This window comes from Xiphophorus hellerii, chromosome 20 (assembly GCF_003331165.1).
Source record: "Xiphophorus hellerii strain 12219 chromosome 20, Xiphophorus_hellerii-4.1, whole genome shotgun sequence".
Classification (NCBI taxonomy): domain Eukaryota; kingdom Metazoa; phylum Chordata; class Actinopteri; order Cyprinodontiformes; family Poeciliidae; genus Xiphophorus; species Xiphophorus hellerii.
The window spans coordinates 2,380,452-2,405,285 of NC_045691.1; the positions used below are offsets into that span (position 1 = coordinate 2,380,452).

General features: G+C 39.3%; 1 protein-coding gene across 6 annotated transcripts in view; it reads left to right on the forward strand.

Moving 5' to 3' along the window:
* Positions 1-24,834, forward strand: part of grip2b (glutamate receptor interacting protein 2b) — a 241,637-nt gene that overhangs the window by 208,298 nt on the left and 8,505 nt on the right. For all 6 annotated transcript variants that reach the window (XM_032549118.1, XM_032549115.1, XM_032549116.1 and 3 more), the window contains exons 6-19: positions 3,133-3,208; positions 8,086-8,231; positions 9,031-9,178; positions 10,380-10,549; positions 12,936-13,091; positions 13,242-13,394; positions 13,469-13,655; positions 16,178-16,323; positions 17,899-17,979; positions 20,447-20,510; positions 20,676-20,821; positions 22,090-22,234; positions 23,791-23,930; positions 24,541-24,735. In XM_032549118.1, the coding sequence (XP_032405009.1) occupies positions 3,133-3,208; positions 8,086-8,231; positions 9,031-9,178; positions 10,380-10,549; positions 12,936-13,091; positions 13,242-13,394; positions 13,469-13,655; positions 16,178-16,323; positions 17,899-17,979; positions 20,447-20,510; positions 20,676-20,821; positions 22,090-22,234; positions 23,791-23,930; positions 24,541-24,735 (1,953 nt within the window). The remainder of the gene's footprint in view (positions 1-3,132; positions 3,209-8,085; positions 8,232-9,030; positions 9,179-10,379; positions 10,550-12,935; positions 13,092-13,241; positions 13,395-13,468; positions 13,656-16,177; positions 16,324-17,898; positions 17,980-20,446; positions 20,511-20,675; positions 20,822-22,089; positions 22,235-23,790; positions 23,931-24,540; positions 24,736-24,834) is intronic.

Genomic DNA, 24,834 nt, shown 5'->3' on the forward strand with positions numbered 1-24,834 from the left:
CCTCGAGCACGAAGCCCAGAAAGGTAACTGATGAGCAATGAAACTCGCATTTCTCAGCTTTGACGAACAGTTTATTTTCCAAAAGTCGCTGAAGGACTAAGCGAACATGTCTCCGATGTTCAGAGATGGTCCTGGAATATATCAAGATGTCATCAAGGTAGACGAACACAAACACATTTAAAAAATCCCTCAAAACGTCATTAACTAGCGCCTGGAAACAAGCCGGTGCATTAGACAAACCGAAAGGCATGACAAGATACTCAAAATGTCCCAGGGGTGTTTTGAAAGCTGTTTTCCACTCGTCTCCTTCGCGGATTCTGAGAAGGTGGTAAGCGTTTCTTAAGTCTAACTTGGTGAAAACTGTGGCATCCTGAACCGGTTCGAAAGCCGAAGCTAATAGAGGCAGCGGGTATTTGTTCTTGATTGTTATTTGGTTTAGCCCCCGGTAATCAATACAGGGCCGCAGAGAGCCGTCTTTTTTACTTACAAAGAAAAAACCCGATCCGAGTGGAGACGATGATGGTCGGATGATTCCTGCCGCAAGAGACTCGTTGATATAATTCTCCATGGTCTCCCTCTCCGGTTTGGAGATATTATAAAGCCGACTGTTAGGCAGTGGCGCTCCAGGGAGGAGATCGATGGCGCAGTCATAAGGGCGGTGCGGAGGGAGAGAAAGAGCACTAGATTTACTGAACACTGGAGCCAAATCATGATAATCTGGTGGAATGGCAGCGAGGTCGGGTGGATCAACCTCCTGACGGTTTGCCGGTGACTGACTCGGAGGGGCAGCTGAGCGGAGGCAGGAGCAATGACAGGAAATGGACCAGGACTCCACATGTTTCTTAGACCAGTTGATATGGGGATTGTGGAGTTGAAGCCAATCAAAACCCAGAACTACAGGGGAGCTAGCAGCAGGAAAAACAAAAAATGATATCGTTTCCCTATGATTCCCAGAAATTAAGAGGTCTAGGGGTCTGGTCTGGTGAGTTATGTGAGGTAGTTGTTTACCATCCAATGCCGTAACTCTCAGGGGGTTAGTCAACAGAGTAGTTTCGATATCTAATTGTTTGACCAAATCGGAGCCAATTAGATTTCTCTCACAACCTGAGTCAATCATGGCTGACAGAGTGAGAGACTGATTATTATTAAACAAAGTTGCTGGTAACAGGAGACGAGGAGAATTTTCTGTTTGGAGATGGTCCGCCAGTCTCCTCATTTCCTCTGGCGGACCCCTGCTTTTAACTTAGTGGGACAGGTGGTAACAAAATGTCCGGGTTCACCACAGTATAAGCAGAGGTTTTCTTTGAACCTCCTTTGCCTTTCTTCTGGCGTGAGTCGGGTGTGACCGATCTGCATTGGCTCGGCTTCAGTGAGAACTGTGGATGAGGAAACGGCATCATTAGATCTTTCAGGTAGCATTGTGACCGGGAAAATGCGGCTCTTGGATTTTGCATTGGATCTGGCCCGCAGCCGGTTATCTAAACGGATAGTCAGTCGTATCAGATCTTCCAAAGTGTTCGGTTCATCTAATGTTGCCAACTCGTCTTTTATAGATTCGTTTAGAGAGTGAAAATAGGCACTCTTAAGCGCCGTTTGCCCCCAGCCTGAAGCAGCCGCTTTAATCCGGAACTCAATAGCGAAATCAGCCACCGTCCGGTTACCTTGCTTGATTTCTAACAAACCACGGGAATCTGCGGTCTTATCTGTATCTTGGTTGAATGCTTGCTTAAACTCCTTAATAAACTCGTCAAAAGTACAACCATAATCCACTGTGGAAGAGTATTTGGCTTCTGCCCACTCCAATGCTTTACCAGACAGGTGTGATAGAATAAAAGAAATTTTTCTACCATCCTGAGAGAAGCTCTGAGGAGAGTGATTGAAAATTATGGAGCATTGAAACAAAAAACCTTTGAACTTACTTGCTTCACCTGAGAATCTCTCAGGCAGGGATGGGCGGAAATCAGAAACTGTGGAGTGGACTGTATTCTCTGACCTGGAAGGTGGATTCGGATCCGAGGCGGGAGCCGGATCGGCAGCAGGAGCTGCAGCAGCAGCGGATGCCTGAGAACTGGATCTTTGCAAAAAACCTGCGATCTCTTGCAGAGTGCGGTTCGTCTCGGCTTGGCGTTTACTCAGCTCTTGTAAGGCGGCGTCGTGGTTTTGAATGAGAACATGCTGCTGCTCCAAAGCCCTTCGGAGTGACTCTGCGGGGCTAGGTTGTTGGCCAGAGTGTTCTGTCATGTTGGTGGCGAGTTTTCTAACCCACATGCAGAAACACTCCAGAGACAGGAAATACAATAGTGAGATTTATTTACAGTGAACTCAAACAAAAGGAATCAGGATCCCAGTTCGTCTGGCAGATCTCAGGGCAACTAGGGGAGGACAGAGATGATTAGTCAGGACCCAGGAAATTTGACGTTTGGTGGAGGTTGAGGATATACCTGTTCGGGGGGGGAGTATTGGACCGGGAGAGGACCTTGAGGGTATAGAGGCTGGTCAGCGGGTTGAGGGTCGAAATCAGAGGCGGCGGTGGCGGAGGACGGACAGGTAAGGCTCAAGGCGGTGAGGATTCCGTCTCGAGGGCGACTGATGACCAGATAGCTCCAGACCAGGGTAGCTGGGAACAGAGAGACAAGAAGGGTCAGAATCTGGGGGACAAATCCTAGTAGAAGTAGCTCAAGGTAAGCCGGTACCATTACAGGCTAACACTCTGGCAGAGAAGTGTCAGCATCCTCCTCCATTTATATGCCTCCAAATGAGTAGATGGAGGACAGGTGTGCAGACGCCGACTCACACCCTCAGAAGGTCTCCGGCTCCCTCTGGTGGAGAACAGCTGACAAACCTCAGGACCCCGACAAAAATATGCTATTAATTTAGCTGATTATGGCCTACAAATAATGGAAATCATGTACAGGTGACTGAATACTGGAGAACTAGCAACAGAACAATGAATAACATAACATCATTTTGAAAAGGTTTTACCTAAATGATCACATTTAAATGGATGCAAAAAGATGTTTATTTCACAGGGACTTTGAACAATGTTACAAATGACTGAATATACTAGAGTTTGTTAAAAATGTAAAATTTCCACTCATTTGACTCAGATTTTTTTCCTGCTCCTGATTGCAGGTGGAACCCATGAAGACTGGCACAAGTCACGGCCCTTAGTGGTCACCTACGTCAGACCTGGAGGTCCTGCAGACAGGTACAACTCAACATTTTGTTGTTGCGCAACACCCCCCCCCCCCCCCCCCCCCCCCCTTCTGTCTCTACTGTCTCACTCTCTACTTCCTCTTCTGAGAGGGGAGATGTGCTACCAGCTCTCCTTCTAACGGGTTAATTGAGTTTTCTAAATCTGCTGGGATTTACCCTGCCCAGAACTGAAGTAAACTCTGTTTAAGCTGGTTTCGAGAAACGATTCGCCTGGTTTCTGACGGCCAACATCCAGGTGTCCCACCCTTCTTCCCCCTGTGAATTAGCCAGACTGAGCAGCCTACAGCCAACTAGTTTCACAGAGCACACCTGTTAACGGTCGCTCGTTCTCTATTTTACAACTTGCATTTGTTATTGAACCAGGTAGGTTTTAGTGACTCGGGCGAGTCCCAAGGATGACGTTTTAAATTTGGGCTACCAGCAACCTAAAAACATTTTAAACTTTTTCCTCTCCAGAATCAAACATCATAGCTATTTTACAACCATCAAAGAACTTTAAGGTGACTCATTAACTGAATGTCCACAACATCTTTTAGATTTTCTTTATGCTAAATATTTTATTAATAAGGCATTTTTGCAAGGGTCAGTACAGCTTAATTCAGTAGCAGAAATAATCAAATAAGTAAAATCAATCATCTAGTCTGTCTTTCCCTACTGCTGATACTAAGAACTAAAAAAGAGAACCTTTGAGAGAGACGGACGGAGTTTGGTGTTTCGAACCCCAGACCTGGCCTGATGATGAAGAAGGTGCTGCAGCAGGAGGAAGATGTTGATCGGCGAAGGCAGGAATCTCTGTAGGTCTGATGAGCCTCCTCTCCGCATGGATGGTGAGGTCACACAGGACTTGGTGCTGGCAGGAAAAAAGGCACCAGTTCTTCTTCTTTGTCTTTGCCTTTGTCTTCATCTTTGTCTTTGGGGTCTGAACCCAGCCGATGAGAGAAGTGCGATTCAAAGCCACAGGTTGCAGGGCTGACGGGTTGGTCTCCATGAGAAGGACAGTCTTCGGCTCTGTGGCTCCGGCTCTTCTTCAGCTGCAGAGTTCTTTGTCCATCTCTTGGCTCGAAGCTGCCCGGAGGATCCAACGAACGGTTCCTCTTTTGCACCCACCTTATATAGGGTTTATCCACCCTTTTGGTGCGTTTTCATTGGCTGTCTGCTTAGACAGATGACCTCACATCCATCACTGTCCTTCAGACATTATGTCCTGAAGTCTGTGCTAATGTCTCAGAGTTGCTCAACCTCCTGTCCATTGCCTGCACAACCTTTTACCTAAATAAGGCGTTGATCATCTCTGCTCTCCTGTTAGTTCCCCTTTTTCCCTTAACCGTTCACCTTTCACCTACTATCTACCTACAACATATCAGTGATGTTTAATTGCAGTTACACCATTTCAAGTTCAATGTCAAAATCACATTTATATCACATTTATTTTCTTTAGCTTCTGATTTAGCATTCATTTATCATTTTATAACCATAACTTATATCACATTTATTTTCTTCAGCTTCTCTGATTTATCATTCATTTATGATTTTATAACCATAACTTATTAATTATACTTATTATAATCCTAATGTGAGTTATTACAGATGTTCTTCTGAAAAGAAACCAAGAATAATCCATGATTCTAATTATTTAATACCAAAGTTACAGTTACTTGTTTTTCTTGTAAGTGTTCCCACAAATGTAAGTGTAAGTATTATTACAAGTAAACCATTATTAATATAAGTATTTTACTTTGAATCTTATGAAATTACTCAAAATGTTTAGATTTCATTCTTTAAAACTTTCATGTTTTAAACTAAGGAATAGTCTCAGCTATTTTTATAAATCTGCAGGCTGGAAACTTACTTCCTCTTTTTCCAGGAAACCTGCTTTTCCTGTTTAATGACTCTCTCTGACTGACTATGATTTCTTATGATTAGATAGAAAAAAGTAGAATTAAAGCAAAGTTTGCTTTAGACAAAAACAACACACACAACCAGATTTATTTTATTGACACCTAAGTCTACTGTTGGGCCTTGATGTCACTTGAGTGATTCATTTTAAAGATAACTTTATTTATTATTACTGTTAAACTAAAATCTCCAGCATGGGGAAGTGGGATGAGCTCGGATTTTCTTGACAATTTCATGTTAACCTTCTGATATTCAAACACATTTCTATGCATATGCAAACGGACAGATACATGAAGAAGCTTTAACCATGAAACATTTACAGCTGCAGCCAGAGATACTTCAGTATAATGTGTCCTTTTTGGTTTTAGTAGTAAAAAGTTATGTCTAATAAATCAGAGCCCTCCTAAAATATGAAGGTAAAAAGTCAATGAGTTCTTATTTGGAGTCACAGAGAATTATTTGTGCCTTCAGACCATTAACAGCCCAGAAATAACATTGTCCTGTCCTGTGACCATCACTGGAACGTCGACAACTATGTGTTGCTCGTAGCTGTTGCAGCATGATTCATCTCTGTTCCTTTAATGCTGTCATCATGCATCTGTCCCAGGCTTCATGTTTAAGTAATACTCCATGACATTTCCATATAAATGTCAGTTTTGTAGAAGCAATACAGAGATGATTCAACCGTGTGCATACCCTGTGTGTGAATTTATTAGAATTTGCAAACAATAAAGTCCTGAAACCAAATTATGCTTTAAACATAAAGTAGGTATTTTGTTCCTGCTTCTTTCTCAAAATCAGGCACATATTATATACTTGCAGAAGTATATAATATGCAACTCTGGAAAAAATTATGATGCCACTGCACTGAACCCGATTAAAAACCTCCTGGTTATTCCACCAAATATGGATTACTGAACTCTTCCTGAGTTTATACATTAGCATTGTTGTATCTAAATAAATACTAACTTGTCTTTGCATTATTTGAGATCTGAAAGCTATGCATCTTTTTTGATATTTTGACCGTTTCTCATTTTTGCAAATAAAAACAAAATATTTGTTTCAAATTTTGGAGACATGTTGTCAGTAGTTCATAGAATACAAGAACGATGTTCATTTTACTCAAACATATACATATAAAGAGTTAAATCAGAGAAACTTCTTTTTCCAGAGTTGTATATTAGAAGAATATAAATGTATAGTATGTAAGTATGGTTTCGATAATCTCAAGGATGATTTTCTTGGAGTCAAGTCTGCAGGACACAAAAATCAAAGAAAGTTCCCTCAGTGTTTCACTGCATGCAGGGAAAACTTTACAGTTTGAGAATATTGCAAGATGAGTGCAAACAAGAACAGAAAGCTGAGTGTGCTGAGCATCATAATCTTCCTTTTGGCAACATGAATCCGCTTCTCAGTCAGTTCCTTAGAATTAAAGTTCATCACATGCAGAACACTAAAGCTGCTTTTGAGGCCTTTGGTGAAGTTACTCACTTAAATTTTAATTTCATTAATTAGTCCCCATCTATCGCAGCATTACCCACAGTGATGTAGTGCTCTCAGTGTTCACTTTCGTAACTGAGCTTTTCAAGCTACAACAGCACATGACTGGAGAAGAGAAATGTGACTTTTTTCTGATCACTAAGCAGCATAAGCTAGAATTTAAATATCCAACATGCTATTTTTATTCCTCTGGCTCTTATTTGTACTAGAAGCATTCAGCAGTAAATTAGGGCAGATGCAGAATAATCACATGAAAGTAATTACTGTATCGTTTTCTAACTGCTGAGATCATTTCATGCTTATTTCAGAACATTAGAAACTGGTGAAAGGATTTTTTAAAAATTAATCTTATTGAAGATCTTTTAGAAATTGCTTTTAATTTTCCATGACTTGTTACAAACTAAAAATGTCTTAACCTATTGTAGAAAGCCTCTTTATAATTAGATACTCCAGCCACAGGGTTTGAATTGAGATACCAGGACAAAGATTAAAGATTTAAATTCTTTCTATTGAGTTATTTTGCCCAGAAGCTCATCTAACATCCACAGAATGTGGGTCACTCCAGGGGAAATAAATGAGATATTCATGCTGCTTTATATGCCATTTATATGCCAATCGGAGAAAAGTTAATCCTCAGCACCATACGGTCCCAGAAGTACCTACATATTTAGCATTACCCAGTGGGAATTAAAGCACCAACTCTAAAAGAGCCAGAGAGCCACAGGGCTTTTATTCTGAGTCACAAAGATACTATTTTCACAGCATCATCAGAAAGAGACGAAGCCTAAAGGTCTGAAAGCAGGCTAAATGTCACAGCTGTTCTTAAACTGTGGGCTTTAGCCAGTCATTTATTAAAATGATCCTCCAAAAGAAAAATCCATACTTAGACACAGCTTGAAACCAAATGATGCATGACTATGACTTAGTATGTTGTTCTTTGCTGTTGTGTCATAAAACGGTTATAATGTTGGCTAAACTTCATAAAAGTGAAAACTACTTTTGTGTGGAGAGACATCACAGAAGACAGAAAATAACCAAAGCGAGTGGAGCATAACTCCACTCTTTAGCCTAAAGTAAAGACCTTAGCTTACATCATGTGATTTTCAAAACCTTGACATTCTGTATAACTCTAATCAACTTATAAAAAACCACCATCATTAGCAGCATCATGTGATGCTGCTAGAGTATAATGAGAATTCAAAAAACTACATGAAAAAAAATGTTTGTGGTTCTCATGAGAGAAAATCTGAAAAGTTCAAGAAGTATGCTTTTTTTTTAAGTTAAATGGTTACGGGGAAGATAAAACAAGTAAAATAAGAACTAATCTGTTTTCAAAGTTTTTAAGGATGTCACGCAGCTGTTATACTTTATTTTTGTGGAATGGTAGTGAGGTGGTATTAGACAACCATATAACATTCTGTAAATCTGTATTTCAACAGTTTAAATAGTTTGTTTTGATGGTTTTGTGCTCAGAGAAGGAACGCTGCGTCCGGGTGACCGCCTCTTAAGTGTGGACGGCGTTCCTTTACACAGCGCCAGCCACAACGACGCCCACAGCGTGTTGGCTCAGTGCGGCCAAGAAGCCCTGTTCCAGATAGAGTACGACGTCACAATAATGGGTGAGACATCAACACAAACTGGGCTTTCTAGACTGATGTAGAGCCTTTCAAGTATTTATTCACTGTATAGAGATTTATAATGTTTTTATAATGAGTTCCAAGGCAGAGAGGGGGAAAAAACAGATTATCTGTTTAGCCTTCCTGTTATCTGTTGGAAGTTTTGCTCTCTGCTTCTCTCTCTCAGCTCAGATCAACTCCAGACATGTCATAGAAAATGGTTTTATTCTTATGAGCTTCTCACAGTTTTATTTCGGTGCCATATTGATGCTGATAGTAGCTATGTCTGAGTCTAGTTCTAAGAAGAAGAGATCAGATTTTCCAGTTTTCAACTGGCCAGGCATCCATTCAGGGCCACCTAAACAAAAAAAACCTAATCTAATCACCAGACACTTTCTCGTTCCAGCTATAATTTAAATATAGATATGTAGGTTGATACTTGACAAGTAATTAGGTCATCAAGCAAATATGATGGCATTCAAATTTAATTTGTGCACAGATAATGTGAAAATAATTTGTGTTGGTAGTTGATGAAGTCCCCTTGTTGTGTTTTATAAATTAAAGCCAAAGGAAAAGAGCTTCAGACATGAACTTCATTTGAGATGCATCTGTCCTTGAAATGCCATATTAGACAAGATAAAGTCAATTTCCTCTCAAATACTGTAAGAAGTTTTATGTGTATGAATGAAGCAAGATTAGACTGTTAGGTAAACAGTTTGATAGTTAAATAAAAAAACACAGAAATATAATGTTGATATCAACAATAATTGAAGATAGTTATGATTTTCTCTCTTTCTTTCAGACACAGTGGCAAATGCTTCTGGTCCGCTATTGGTGGAGATTGCAAAGTCGCCAGGGGCAACGCTGGGCATCACACTGACGTCGGCCAATCATCGGAACAAGCAGGTCATCGTTATTGACCGGGTTAAACCTGGCAGCGTGGTGGACAGGTATGCACACATTATTCCACGCAAAACGTTTGTTTCTAAATGCAGCTAATACAAAAATATTGAATACATTCATACATCATGAATGTATTCAATATTTAAAGTTTCGCCCTTTAAACTTTGTCACATTTTGTCACACTGCAATAAAAAACATGTGTTTTTTTTATCATTATCAATTAAAAAGCAACAAGAAAACATAAAATGCATGGATGACGTTGTGGATGATGGATGATGTAAGTCCGAATTAGGTGATAAAGCAACTGAGCCTTTTTTACATAGTTGACTTTCTGAAGTTATTGACTACATCATGCTGTGAAAAACCTTTTATTGGACAGGAAAGCTGGTCAGAGACGTTGGGATGATAGTTTGAGCTAAATGCAACTCCGAAAGAAAACCTGTTAGAAACATCAGCAGACCTAAAACTGAAGTGGAGATTTACCTTCCAGAGTTACTGTAAGCTTTTATTTTGCAATTTGCAAAGAAGAATGGGCAAAATGTCTCAAGCTGTACAAATAATCAAAGTCAGCTTTGTTGGCCAAGATTGCATGAAAAAAACAGAAGACCTGCAGCTTTAATGGCCAGGCTTTTCTTCAAACGTTTGAATACAAATAATGGCCAACCTTTTCAAAATGTTATTAGCAAAACAATGTAAACCGTGTCTCATTCTAATTCGACTAGGTTTGTGTAACTTCGTGAAATGTTGAAAAGAGAATAAATACTTTTCAGAGGCACTCTATGTATATTTCTACACTAAATGTTCTAAAATAGTTTAGATGTCAGAGAATGCTGAAAATGTCTTTCAAACAGCTCTTTGCAAAAAGACAGAAATCAATACCCCGCCCACTGCTGTGAAGACATTCTTAGACCGCAGGATTACGGATATATTGTGTTTTTTCTTATGTTTAGGAAATCCTTACACATACAGAAAGTCAATACAGTGTGTATCTATAGCCCTAAAACTAACACAGACTGTAGAAGACAGGATACTGCCTCAATCTGCTCTTTAAATATAAATGAAGAGTTTGAAATTGGTTTTGAAAACAGCAATAAAATCTCCTCAGTCAACAGAACAGGCTGGCTATGGCTATGGATGCTAATATTCATCACTCTGCAATGGCTGCTAATGTTTATAATCTTTGTTGTTTTCTCATTTCCTAAAGTTGTGATGCTATTGTGTCTTTTTCCTCTGTGACGGATTAAGCAGATGTGGAGCGCTGCATCCAGGGGATCACCTCCTGTCCATAGACGGGACGTCAACAGAACACTGTACAGTGTTGGAGGCAACGCAGTTGTTAGCAAGCACAACGGAACTGGTCAAGTTAGAAATCCTTCCTTCACATCAAACCAGGCTAGCAGGGAAGCAGCATGACACAGGTGGGTTTAACTGGACACATTCTGCAGATGATCAAACAATTTTCCAAAGTCTGAATGAAATAATAACTAGATGGTTTGGAAAAGTAGGAACTAGTTTCCCTCTTAATCTCTTAGTCCTTATCTGTTTATGTCATCATGACATCTTTCTTCCATAGGATGAGCAGAATTTGATTTTGTGGTACAGCATTAAATCCCTGTAGAGAAACCCATCTGGGAACAGATTGCACAGAAATTATACTGTTTTGTTTCTAGGTTCTAAGTACAAAATACTTAATTTTGTTATATAATCTCTACATTTAAATGTAACACATTTTAGTGTCAATACAAATCAGACTTGTATTTCAACCTGCTGTTCTCTTCCTGTTGGACTGAATGGAAGGTTATTGGTCCTCACTGGTTTCTGTAGGATCTGAATGTTTCCCCTGTTCCAAAGTGGTTGCTTTGCACCCAGTTAGAGAATTTGCACTTGGTCTGTATTGTTTACTGTAACAACTGAGGTTAACACAAATCCCAATGTTGGTTAAATAGAGCTGCACAACGTTGAATCTGAATCATTATTGCAAGATCAGTGTTGTTAATACCACAGTTGAAACAAACTCATTTGGATTTAGTATTTGAGGGAATTCATATTTTAAGTGCCAAATCGACAAGACGTTAATATTTTTGACTTGTTGGATGGATGTTTGTTGGTGTGTCATTAGCTACACATTTGAAGTGTAACTTTAGGGACCAAGATTGACAGACTCATTAAACATGATGAGGACGTTTTGATAAAGGAAAAGGGCTGATAGTATCATCATAGTTATCACAATATTCAGTATATGTTTGTATGAAACTGTACAGAACTAATTAATCTCTTTACTTTGTGTTATTTCTGTTGTGATGATTAGACAAGACAAGAAAAGTCTCTGAGAAAAGGTTAAAATGCTCATATTTTATTTGAAACTTGGACTCAAACATCATCTTGGATCTACTGTGATTGATTTATTTTGTGTTAGTTCTGTGTTTGTAACATGGTGACCCACTGAAAACATAAAGCCAGGATGGACCAGGATGGTCATTTTCTTTTCTGTCTCAGTTGTTTTTATTTTTTAGTTGTGCTCACAGAAATTCCTTTCAGTCTGTTGATTTATTTTCTGTCTCCTGCTCATTGTCCTTTGTGCTCATTTTGAAGTGGTAAAAAGCTGCTTTAGGATCAAGATGTCAATAATTAACACTTTCAAAAACTTTCCATCCATTCCATCCAAAAATATTATTCATTTGCCCCTAAGAGGCAAAATGCAGTCATTGATTTTTTTCTTGTAATCAACGTTGTGTGACTTCAGTGTGTGCATGAGAAATGAACACAGCTCATTAGGAAACTCATAACCTTCCAGCAGACCTAGCAGCCGGCCTGCCGCTGCTTTATTAATAGACACTCTGATTAAAAGATTGAAGATGTGTATGCGTTTGTCTTCGGTCCACTGTGTTACTGCGGCAGAGATTAGCCTCAGTGAATCTGTGTGCACATAATTCTCTTCACCTTTTGGGAATCTGTTCAGTGTAAATCACATGTGAGCGATTTTATCCAAAGTGACTTTTTCATGCCTGTCCTGTCTGCGCTGATCTACGATCTGTGCCGTGCCACTATCATTTCCTGTCAGTGCATCTGTCTCTCCAGCGTGTTTTAGTGGACCTAATGACTAGCTCAAGGAGGGCTAGATGTGACTGTGTCTCCACACTTCTCAGAGTGTTACCCCCAGGGCTGCAAAACACATATTCAGTATCAAATCTTCACAAAGTCACGGCCATTTGGATAAGGCGACTCCCATGACTCTGTGATTGTAGAGGCATGCTGCAGGTTTGGATCAACTTCAAAGTTTTTAGAGGAGCTTGTAGTAAAATATTACACAGAAGGTTGGGTATCTTCCACACTGCAGCTCTGATTGTACACTGATGACCTCAGAGTGAAACTCTGTAGAATTTTTTTTTTTCCAGCTGCTGAGCAGTTCCTGCTTTAATATGAACTGAAAATGTAACATGCAATATTGGCGATTTAAAAGAAATGATAACCTGGTTTAAAGTTACTCTGGATTTTCTCTATTAAACAGAGGATCAAAAATATGCGTACATCATGCTGAGGGTCTGCATGGATCTTTTTATAATCCCCCCATGGTGTCACACAGCCTTCTTGTTCTGAAGCAGGTGTTGAAGGGATCTTTGTTTAAGTGCAGCAGTGAGAAAATCTAAACTTCTTTCTGAGTTAAAAAGTTTAACTTAACGTCTGGTTTTGGTCATCTTTATTTTGGACCATGACTTCTCTTTTCTAATTTGACTTCTGCTGTCTTTCATTTAGCTGGATTAGCCTTTTATCCCATTCAATAACACATCGACTTGTTTGTTTCAGTGAAGGTCCAGAAATCAGATCATCCCCACACCTGGGACCCGTGTATAAACTACTGTCATCCTCAAAACTCGACCCTCTGCAACACAAGTTCCACCCTCAACAAGTCCTGGACCGCGTCCAACAACAACACAATCAACAGCCTGGACTACTGCAAGTGTAAGAACTGAATCCTCTAAGGATGTAAGCTGGGTGAAATCTTTCAAAGTAACACTCTGTTTTGCTTTTCCTATTTTTCCTACAATTATGTGATTTTCTATATGAGCTGCTGAACAGAAAAATGAAACATGTACTTTTTATTTCTTGCAGCTCTTGTATGTGCCAGTTTCTCCACCAGCTCTACCACCACATCAGGCCCCAGCAGCCAGAGCTCAAACACGCTGCCCAGGCCTGCAGTTCCCATGAGTCCTCGCAACTCGCTGCTCAAACGACGGCAGAGGAAGAAAGAGCACAAAAGTTCCTGTGGGTTCCACCTGTCAGACAGATGATCACGTTTTACAAACAATCCACTAAAACATGTAAATGTGTTTGATTAGTGTCCCTGGCATCAAGTTCGGTTGGTCCTGGCGGTCAGGTGGTCCATGTAGAGACCAGTGAGGTCGTCTTAACAGGTGATCCTCTCAACGGCTTTGGAGTGCAGCTGCAGGGAGGAATATTTGCAACTGAAACTCTCTCTGCACCTCCACTCATTCGATTCATCGAGCCGGACAGCTCAGCCGAGAGGTGAGCACACACACACACCTATTGACACGTGTGGACTCTGATCTCCGAGAAAGATTCAATACTTGTTTACTTTTCTTTTGCTGAATTGATTTTTTTTACTCATATTCCAAAAGACCTGTTTGTTTGTGTGATTCTAAAATAAAACCATCAGATCCATCAGATTCTAGCCAAGGCTAGTCCTGTATCAGTCACTTATCCATAGTGATAAATTTATAATAAAAAGCGAAATACATTATTAAAAGAGGTACATGGCTTCTTTTTTAGTAAGTTTCACTTCAGAGGAATAACTGGGTTTTTTTTTTGAATGAAGAAAAATAAATAATACTAATAATTGAAAAGTCATTACCCAGGATGATCTGATTAAGATACAGCAACTCTTCTTCCTTCTCTTCTTCTACTGTTTTAGATGGAAAACAATCTAGTTCTCAACAAAAACTGTATCAGAAAAGTTTATGTATTATCTTGTATTATATTATATACATATATAATCCATTCCCTAACATTCTTGTATAATCTGTATATTCTGTATAATCTGTATAATCTGTGCATACAGCTCCCATATTTATATTTATACACAATATCTACAGTATATCTCTTTGCTATAACCCCTTATAGTCCATACATACATAGTCTTGTACATCTATAAATAAATATTTATATCTTGTAGAGCACTTCTGGATAGATGCAAACTACATCTCGTTGCTTGTACTTGTGACAGTGCAATGAGAATAAAGTTGAATTCTATTCTATTCTATTTATGAATGAAAATACAGAAACAAGGCGACTACAATTAATGTAAAAAGGTTGATAAAAAGTTCAAAATCACTGGAAACTTTAAATAACCAAAGTCTTAATAAACACTGTATGGAAGTGCTGACTCTCATATGAAGGCTCAGCGTTATAGCTGATCAGAAAATTGGGTCTTCAGAATAGATTGATAATTCTATTTTGTAGAAGTCGAGTAAAGATTGACTGCAAGCGGCAGCCTGTTTCACTTTAAAGAGCTCTAACAGAATTGTAGAGCTGGAGTAAAGTATTTTCCTGCTGCTCTGCCTCTGACTGTGGCTGGCTGTGCATATGTATTGATTTTAATGCTGCATTAGCAGTGCTACTCGCTGTGGCTCTGAGATATTGGTGTTTCAGTGGGAGGATGTGTGAGAATGATGTCCAGTGTTAGCAGCTCCACCTGACTGTGCTTCAACGTAGGCGTGTGTTAACATGTGCCTAAGTTTCATGGAGGTTTTCCAAATATCGATGATGTGTAATTTTGTGTGTTTTGTTTGCATGTTGGAGCTTCCTGCTGCTCAGTTCGACTCAACTTTGTTTAATTTAGGTGGTTAAAACCTAATTATCCATTGTGTCTTTGTTGCGTGGTTGTTTACTGGCCAATATTTCCATCCTATGAATTGCTTCTTTGAGTGCTGGGTGTGTTTCCACACCCTGAGGCCACATTCACTATTCCATTAGTGCCCACGCTAAAAACACTAATTAGTTTGCTTCCTCTTGCTCCTGCCGGAGGAATCGATGAGTATATTTATTTTAATTCCACATCACAGCCGCCTGCCTCAAAGGACTCTTAAAATGGGGACAAACTTCACACTTTTCACAATCCTGACAGATTTTGAAAAGGCTTGAAGTTCCAACTAGCAGACTGGTTTCAGTGGATTTTAGTCTCAGACTTCAGGGATCACAGATTGCATGATTTATCAAACCAACTAAACACATCACAGTCTGAAAGGTAAACAAACTTACAAGTAAATAGCAGTTAAAAAAAGAAAGTTCTTAGAAATTCAGGAAGGGTATGTCTGTGCCCCTCTCCCATAAAATAATAAAAAAGATGCATATTAATATTTTTGTAATAATATAATGTTTGGTCTGGATGGGAAAAAAAAACATTTAGATATTGTATTCTATGTATAAATAAATTTTAGTCAGACAAGTCATCCTTATGTTTGGTATTTGAATTGTTCAGTAGCAAAGCAGATCCTCAGCATGATGCTGCCACTACCATGCTTGGCAGTTAGAGTAACTTTTGTTTACCTGTAATTCTGTCATTCAAATTGGTAACTGTATCAGAAAAACAATTACTTTCTTAGTTTACATAACATACAAAACTTCCTAAGACTTAGAGCCTTATATAGTAAAGGATTTTGTCCTACTGGTGTAAAGAAAGTTTAACTTCTAAGGTAAATGGAGCACACCAATTAAAATCAACTGATTTACTGCAGTAAGATCAATAAATCAATGATCATTGCAATCTTAATCTTAAAGATCTTGAAGAGTATCTGGGATCAAGAAGGTTTCATCACACAGTCCTGTGTGGTTTAACCTGCATGGAACATGTTTCTGAATCGTTTTGGTTTCTGTGTCTCTATAGTGATGCTATGCAACAATAACAATGAGATGATCTGAGCATTTCAGACTTCACAGTGCTTTAAGTGGAACATATAATCTCACTGACTAACTTTAAACATGTTTTTATGTGTTCATGTATCCTGACACCACCTTGATAACTGTTGTAGGTGTGGCCTGCTGCAGGTTGGAGATCGTCTTTTGTCAATCAACGGAATCCCCACAGAAGACGGAACACTCGAGGAAGCCAATCAACTTCTCCGAGACGCTGCATTGACCAATAAGGTCGCGCTGGAAATCGAGTTTGATGTAGCAGGTTTGTGGAGCGAATGAGCTATCTCCAACTTCCTGAGTCTCTTTTAATTCCAACACATTAGAGTCTTCATTTAGCATCCTAAGGGTCAAGCATTTTTGGAGGGTATAAAGACTTAATTACACTTTAATTGTTTTGTTTTATTCTATTTACAAACACTGTGAATATTTCTGCTCTGTCTGGGTAATCTGTCAGGCTTGGACAGAATAATTGCATCTTTTTACTGCAGGGCATGGCCCCGTCAAAAGGCTTTTAACTCCACTGAAATGCTCTTAGTTCAGTTAGAGAATTGACTCAGCTCGGGTTTCTGTGTGGAGGAAAAATTACATCAGATTGAATTTGAAAAATATTGAACCAACCAACAAAAGGGTTAAAGTTTAATCAGTTTCTGTTTTTGAATTGATGAAGTTTTGATGGGGAATGTTTATGAAAAGAAACAGCTGAGTGTGATGAATTTTTAAGAGTGTGCGTCTTTAGATAATGGATGGATTATCTCCTTATACTTAATGTGACTGCTCTTCATCAGTACTGAGAGTTGTGTCCCAAGGCTCTCAGTACTTCTGAGATTTGTGGACTGACTCAGAAGATCCAGTCTGGCCTTCCTGCACAATTCCTCCCAATTCTCATCTCCCATCAGTCCTCCTTCTGTGGTTTCTCCCATTGAGCTGGATTTCTTCGGTTGGACAGATGGGGGAATTAACATTAACAGACATCTTGTTCAACTGCACTTTTTTCTTCACAGTAAGGGTTGGTTGTTCACATCACATTCAATTTCCTGTAAGCTTCACAGCATTGAACTGGTGAACTTGAAATGTTAGCAATTGTGTAAAACTTAAGGATATTTTCACACCTGAACCTTTTGTTCCACTATAACCAAACCAGAGTTTGGTCCCAACCTTTTATGTAGTTCTGAATTCACTCAGGAAAACGCTGGTGTGTAAAAAACCAACTGGACCGAGATCAACTTTTTAAGGCGGTCTCTGTTTGCTTCCAAATGAACTCTGGTTCAGTTTACTTCTAGTGTGACTACAGACCAGCCTCAGCATGAACCAGCTGTATATTTATGGACTTTATGAGCCTCCATTGCTGGACATTATGGTCAAAATGAGACCTTCAGTGTTTAAAATGACATTCTAGTTGCAATAACAACAGAAATGCACCATGCAGGACTTCCAAAGCTTGTTTCTTCTGGGTTTGTGCATAAATCACTTTTTTATTTGTTTGTGAAGAGGGATGTTATTTACCCTCATTTCAGCTTCACTGAAGGGTGAAAATTTTAAGTGTTATAAGATATTTAAATGAGGAGCTGATCTCAGTTTTTAAAACTAAGCCTTAAAGTACCAACAGAGCTCAGGGTTATGTGTCTGTGTACAGTTTAACTTGTGAATTAATGTTATTCCTTCAAGCATGAGGACTTGAAGTCGATAATTGCCTGCAGAAATTCAGGTCAGTGCAGGAAAGAGCAGATAAACCAAATGTAATTACAAATGTTAAGCTGGATAAATGTACTTATCTGTTGCTTTCTTATTATTTTGTCATGTCTGCGGGTTCTGAACACTCTGCATGTTTTTGTTACAGAGTCAGTGGTGCCTAGCAGTGGTACGTTCCATGTCAAGTTACCAAAGAAAAGAGGAGTGGAGCTGGGGCTCACCATCAGTGGTAGGAAAACACAAATCCTTCCCAATATGATCTGGTTTTTGTTTCGCAGCACCGCTGGCAGAATGTTTGAATCTCACTGGACGTCCCATCCAAACACACGACCCAACATACACAGCATGTTCTTCCTGGTCCCCCCAGAACCAATCAGCTGAAAACATGAACAGCTTTTATAAAACAGCATAGAAACCTTTTAACAGCATCATTCAACAGCAGCATGTTTCTGTTGTCTTAGACTCAAACATAAAGGAGTTTATTTTGTTTATTTTCAAAGGGTTTTCTACTGCACCTGTACATATCCTGCTTTTATCAGTCACTATGAACTCAGTTTTAGCTGAAGACATGATATTAGTTCCTGCTGCCAACTCTCAACCCTCTCTGACACTGGAGGCTGTCATAGCACATGTTTAGAGCAGAACTTGACATGTTAATGATAACACTCTAAAGTGAAGTCGTGTTGCAGTCCTCAGTGGGAATGGCCTACACTGAATGTTTATTCTTCCTTTGAGTTGCATGTTAATGTCTATTTGAGGCTTTATTATAACTCACAGCTTTGGTTCACTCACAGTTCACCAATAATCTTGACCGATTTGCTAACGTCACTTCACACTTTGAGAAGAAAAGGCCATCATCTTCATCAAATGAATTAACAAACAGCAAGTCAGAACTGACTGAAGTTGTTTTTTATCAGTATTTTTTCTCTGTCATTAAGAATCAGTGGAAAAATCTTTTTCTAACGGGGAAATACCTTCTTCATGTGATGCACAAGTTTCAAAGCTGTTTACTGATAAAAAGGAAGACTTCTTGTTCTTTCCAGCGGGCATTTTCTGTTGATAAGATGTCTAAACAATATCTTAACAGTTCATAAACATGTAGGCTGAACTTGGCAGATATTTGGTTTAAAAGTAAACGGTTATTTTACGACTAAGACCTTTATTAGAAGCTCAAGAAGCCGAGATGGATTTGTGTAAAACAAAGGAGCATTAGCATGCTATCCTGACTGTGATTTCTGACTGCTTATTCAGTTTGGTGACTTTAATGACGTTATTATATATTTTAAACTCGTCCTCTGCAACGTTCTGTCTGCACTGACTCCACTCCGTGTGGAGTCACTCTCTCCAGGGCTGTTGAGGTATTTCTGGTTGGAAATTATGATTCTTGCTGCACAACTGACCTTTTTTCCTACAGCAGCACACTAAACATGGTTTGTGATGATCCTGAAGAAGTGTGCTGTGGTCAGCGCCACATCCTGCGTAGCTCAACTGTTTAACAATACTTTAGAATAAAATGCATCTTTCTGTCCATCAGTAGAAGTAAATCTGTGAATAATTTAGCATAATTGTCATTAGTCTCTATTTGATATTGTTCCTGAATATTTTCCTCATGTTAATATTATTGCAGCAATCTAACAACTGACTAAAGTTTTAGATCTGTTTATGTTACTAAATCAAAAGTCTAAGCCTAAACCACTTTGAGATCAGGCAGTTATACTTTTGCTCTAAATTTAGATTAAATATATTGGTCTAAACAACAGCTATGAATAGACATATCAGGGACTCGTGTCTAAATGAGATTTATGTATGGCTGTGACACAGAATCAGGTCATGGCTCACTGGGCTGTCGCTGGGCTGTTGTCAACTGCTTAAGTTAAAAGACTGAGAGAAAAAAGGTTTATTTTCTCTAACATGGTTAAGAAACAAAAAAGCTAATGGAGCTGATTTATTGAGAATAAAACAGTTCTGCTCACACTGTGCACATGTCCTGATATAGTTCTGTGCATAAATGTTTATAACCTTTAAACCTTTCCACATATTTCAATTCCAAACCTTAAGTGCTGCACTGCATTGAATCTTCTTGACCACAATCACAGTTTTAATACATTTATGTCATTTTACAAACAGCACCCTCAGATATCTCATAACGCTTTTAGATATACTGCAGACAAATTAATTTGATGCCTTAAATTATACCATGTTAGTGTTGTAAATCATAGTATAATCATTTTGACCAGTAGATGTAGAGGGTGGTACTGATATCCTATACAGATCCTGTTTAAATGTTGCCTGCTCCACTCTGCGTGTTTTTGTATCAAAAAGGTAATAAATGGTTAATAACGGATGTTATATAACATTTATTTAAAGCTTTATTCCATTAGCCTCAGACAGAAAGCGGTGTAATGGTGCCATCTTCTGAGCCTGACTCTCCTCGGGTCATTGTCATTGTAACCAAGAATGTTTTTGTTTTTTTTTTAAGAATAACAGCATACTTATTTTCCATAAAATGTAATGTATTAATTTCTGCCTTTCATTCAATTATAACATGTATTTTATTCAGTGCTGATTTTTATGCAGCACTCTGTTAAACTATATAACCACCCAGACATGCTGGTGATTATTTGTTAGTGACGGCACCGTTTGACTTTACTGTTCACTGTTTCTGATCTTTAATGTGAACTGGTCTCCTTTCAAAGCCAGCAAGAAGCCTGGAGAGCCGCTCATCATTTCTGACATCAAGAAAGGCAGCATGGCTCACAGGTATTCCATATAATTTATTCAAAGGACTCGCCCTCACAACACATTTTTCATTATGCCAGCCTTGTGATAGAGCGCTGCGCAGCTCTGTCACAAGGCTGGCCTGTTGTTTTCCTCTTCCTCATCACTTTCTGCTCCCTGTCACCTGTCATCCTTGCCCTTATTCAGAACTGGGACTCTGGAGCCTGGCGACAAGCTTTTGGCGATTGACAACATCAGGCTGGAGAATTGTTCCAAGGAAGACGCAGAGCATATTCTCCAACAGTGTGAGGAGCTGGTCAAATTAAAGATACGCAAAGATGAGGACAACTCAGGTAATTCTGTAATTGCAAGGCTTGAGAGTGAGAATTATACTGAAAAAGTGTTTAATTTATGTATTCATTCATTTTATTAATATTATTATTATGATTGGTTTTAGATTCCTTAAGATTTTTTTTACAAAGCTGCAAAACATTATTTAACCACAAGGTGGTGCTGTCCTCTGCTATTTAAAAGTTGCAACAGTTAAACGCTTTTTGCCTCCCATACAAGAACAACAATAAATGGAAACATTATTTAATAAAATACAGAAAAGATTGTAACCAGCTAGAATCACTTGATTTCATGAAGCCATCAGAGTCAATATCAGTAAATTGGTCACACTTTTAGAAAGATTTGACTAAAATCACCTTGTTTTTAGCAGAAATGAGGTGAACATAACCTCAGCTAAAAACACACGGTTTAATAAAACCAAAATGCATAAACATTGTATGATTCAGTGTACTTTGCTGCTCCGCTGGAGCTAAGAAATTTAAAAGCAGCATACAGAAATGAAAAAAGGAAAGGAAAATGTTTTGGGCTTGTTTCACAACCTCAGTGTTTAAGTCACTGAGCTGAACTCTCCAACATACCAACACATTCAAGAGTCTAATATATAAATAGAGCTAAAGGGCCTGAAAAAATCTGAAGAGAAACCATTTTTTTCAATCTCAATAAAGTAAAACTATTTTGTGAACTTTATCTTTCCTTAACAATTTAATATTCTATATTCCTGTTGAAATCTTTGGAAAAGAAATATTGTTTTTTTAGCCTATTTTCTAATATTACAGTCTTGTTACTGATAATACATTTGTAAGTTTAGGTAAGTCTAATCATATTTTTATATGAAATCATTGTGTAGTCAAAATCATCATGCAGTGAAACAAACATTGCTTTAACAAAGGGAGGCAGCAGTGTGCATTCTTCTCTCCAAACGCAACAACTGAGGCGTCATGTAGGCTGCTCTCGTGTGTGCACACATGCAGGGATAAACTCGCACAACTGATGTGTTCTTTCGATCGGATGAAACGCAGAATTTTCTCTAGTTCCCATGGAAACTGTATCTTCCTCACCAGTGCAGTCTTGAGAAGAGCTTTGACCTACTTCTGTAACGACGTCTGTGTCTCTGTTTGTGTTTCAAAGTGAGCTGGGAACGTGACACTGTATCCACTGGTGTACCAGAGCTCTTGTGTTGGTGTGTTTGCATATCAGATGAGCATCACCCACCAGACGGTATTGACTTCTCCTTAGACCTGAAACGTTAGAGTGTGTCTGTTTGTTGCAGATGAGCAGGAGACGTCAGGCAGCATCATCTACACTGTGGAGCTGAAGCGCTATGGAGGCCCTCTGGGTATAACCATCTCAGGCACAGAGGAACCTTTTGACCCCATCACTATATCCGGCCTGACCAAGCGAGGCCTTGCAGAGAGGTACTACATGCACTGCAACACTTTGATCAGAAATCTAGGCTGCTGCTTTGTATTTTAAAACTATTCCATCCATATTATTCTTTAGTTTCAAATTACATATATCTACTTGGAATAGAAAAAGAAAAACTTCCAGCCCAATGGTAAACCATTGCTTTCTAAACATGAATTTGTGTTCGATGAGCAGTTTAGAGTAAATTCTTATTCAGAGAAACTTTGAGCCTACATTGCTCACGGGTCGGTCACTCCCAGTTGATGGTCCGGGAATCTCAGCTGAGTCATCATATGGGTGTAATCTACATCATCTTCCCAGAGTCAGGCTAACCACGCATGGATGATAAAGCACTGAGAACAACAACCTATATGTGAACAAATGAAAAAACTGATATACTCTCTGACTCAGTGTTCAAAGATCCTCAGAAATAAATTTTTACTCACATCAAGATTGATGACAGATGATGTTTGGAGCTACAAAAGGTTTTCTCACCACCAGCTCAGTGTCATATGACACATGGAGATAACAGATGCGAAATATGAGCCAGGTTAGCAGCCAGTGTCCATAGCAACAAGCCTGAGCAGATGATGACATAAGCTTTTATTGAGTCCTAAACATGTATTGGTGAATGTATGCAGGTCACCAGGCAACACCAGTTTCATATTTCACGTTAAGATGGCGGCTCAGGTGTAACTCCACTGGAAGACACACTGCTTATTTCACACACACACACACACACACCCACACCCCCCACACACACGCACACACCCCCACCCACACACACCCACACACCCACACCCCCCCCACACACACACACACCCCCACACCCCCCACACACACCCACACCCCCCACACCCCACACACACACACACACCCACCCGCCCCCACACACCCCAGCTCACCGTGACCCATTTCTTAGAGATTGTGATGTAATTGTTCTGCATCCTGGACTGAACTGTTGTGCTAAAAACTTCCTATAATTAAACTTAGTTCAGCCTAACAGAGAAGTAAATGCAGGAGAGAAACTGAGATCAGTGTCTGTGGCATGTGCAAAGAAATCCGCATTCACTCTTATTATTTTCTATTTATGTGCATTTATGTAGTTCAACAAGCACATGTAGATAAATCATGACTATCTACTGCCTACTTAACTACACACTGCATGCCTCTGCCTTTATTGACTCTAATATAATTGTGCTATACCTACTATTTGAGGTAACAGCAGTAGATGAATGTTATCTGTCAAAGTAGGTCAAAAGATAATGTTTTCATTTCATGTGTTGTTATGTATGAATGATGGCAGTAGATAGAACTAGACTGACCCACACTTTAGTTGTGTCAAGGTTTCTTTAAACATTAATTTCTTAAATCAATATTTATCTTTTCTGGTCCTGATAGAAGTTTGGAAAAAGGATAACAACTTGTCAACATGTTCACAGCAAAACTAAAGATGGTAATTGTTCATTTTGACCTAATTGTGAGCTGAAGAAGTTCATTCAGAATGTTCAAAAAATGTATTTTCTGATCGCTGTGAGAATAAGTGTGTGTGTGTGTGTGTGTCCAGGACGGGCGCTATTCATGTGGGTGACCGGATATTGGCCATCAACAGCGTCAGTCTGAAAGGGAAGCCGCTGAGCGAAGCCATCCATCTGCTTCAGATGGCCGGAGAGACGGTGACCCTCAAAATTAAAAAACAGCTGGACAGTGAGTATCAAGTCTAAACTGACTGCAGGATTTCAGCGGTCCTTACTTCATGAAACGTAGACCACAAAAGTGTCTTCATATTTTTATGGAATGTATGTGAAGAAAATGAAGTCTTTACATTGTAAGCACTTTCTTATGAAATGCAAATTTATTGAACAGTTCAGTTCAGTCCAGCTATATAATGCAATCAAACTCAGTGGATCATGCAATGTCAGTTCCAAGGAAACCAATTGCATGTCGTTGTTGACTTTGCAACAATCTATCATCCTTACCAAGCCAGTGTGAAGGCTGCACTTCAGAGGCTGTGTGTGTTGGTCTAACAGTAGACCAACACAATGCATGAGTCACCTGAAGAAAGAACACAAGTAAGGGAGCTGGTAGGGTCAAAATTAAGAGTGGTGGAAGAAAACTTCTCAAAAAAAGAAAGAGATTCTGGGATGTTAAAACACACAACACACAGCATACATGAGATACAGCAGACATCTGCAGACCATTTTGACACCAGGTAGCTTTAGAAAACCATGGTTGCAGGTGCCAGTCTGTTGTTCTCATCAACTTCTCAGCAAGACTTTTCATATCCAAATACAATTTAATTGTTTTTATGTTAAAGATTTAGAGGAGAGGAAAGCAGCAGACGCTGAGGACGCGACAGAGAATGAGGTCAGTGACCCAGAGGAGGATGATTTGACAGACAGCCAACAGACCAATAAGCTGTCAGAACTTTACTCCACAACGATACCGAGTGTGGACTCGGCCATGGAGTCCTGGGACGGTTCAGGACTGGACGCAGGATATGGCAGCCAAGGTAAGCTAGCCAAGATGCAGTTTGTTCTTTTAAAGTAACGCTACATAACAAGGAACATTTCCTTTCTATCAAAAGGGCTTCTTAAATCTTGTTTTCCCA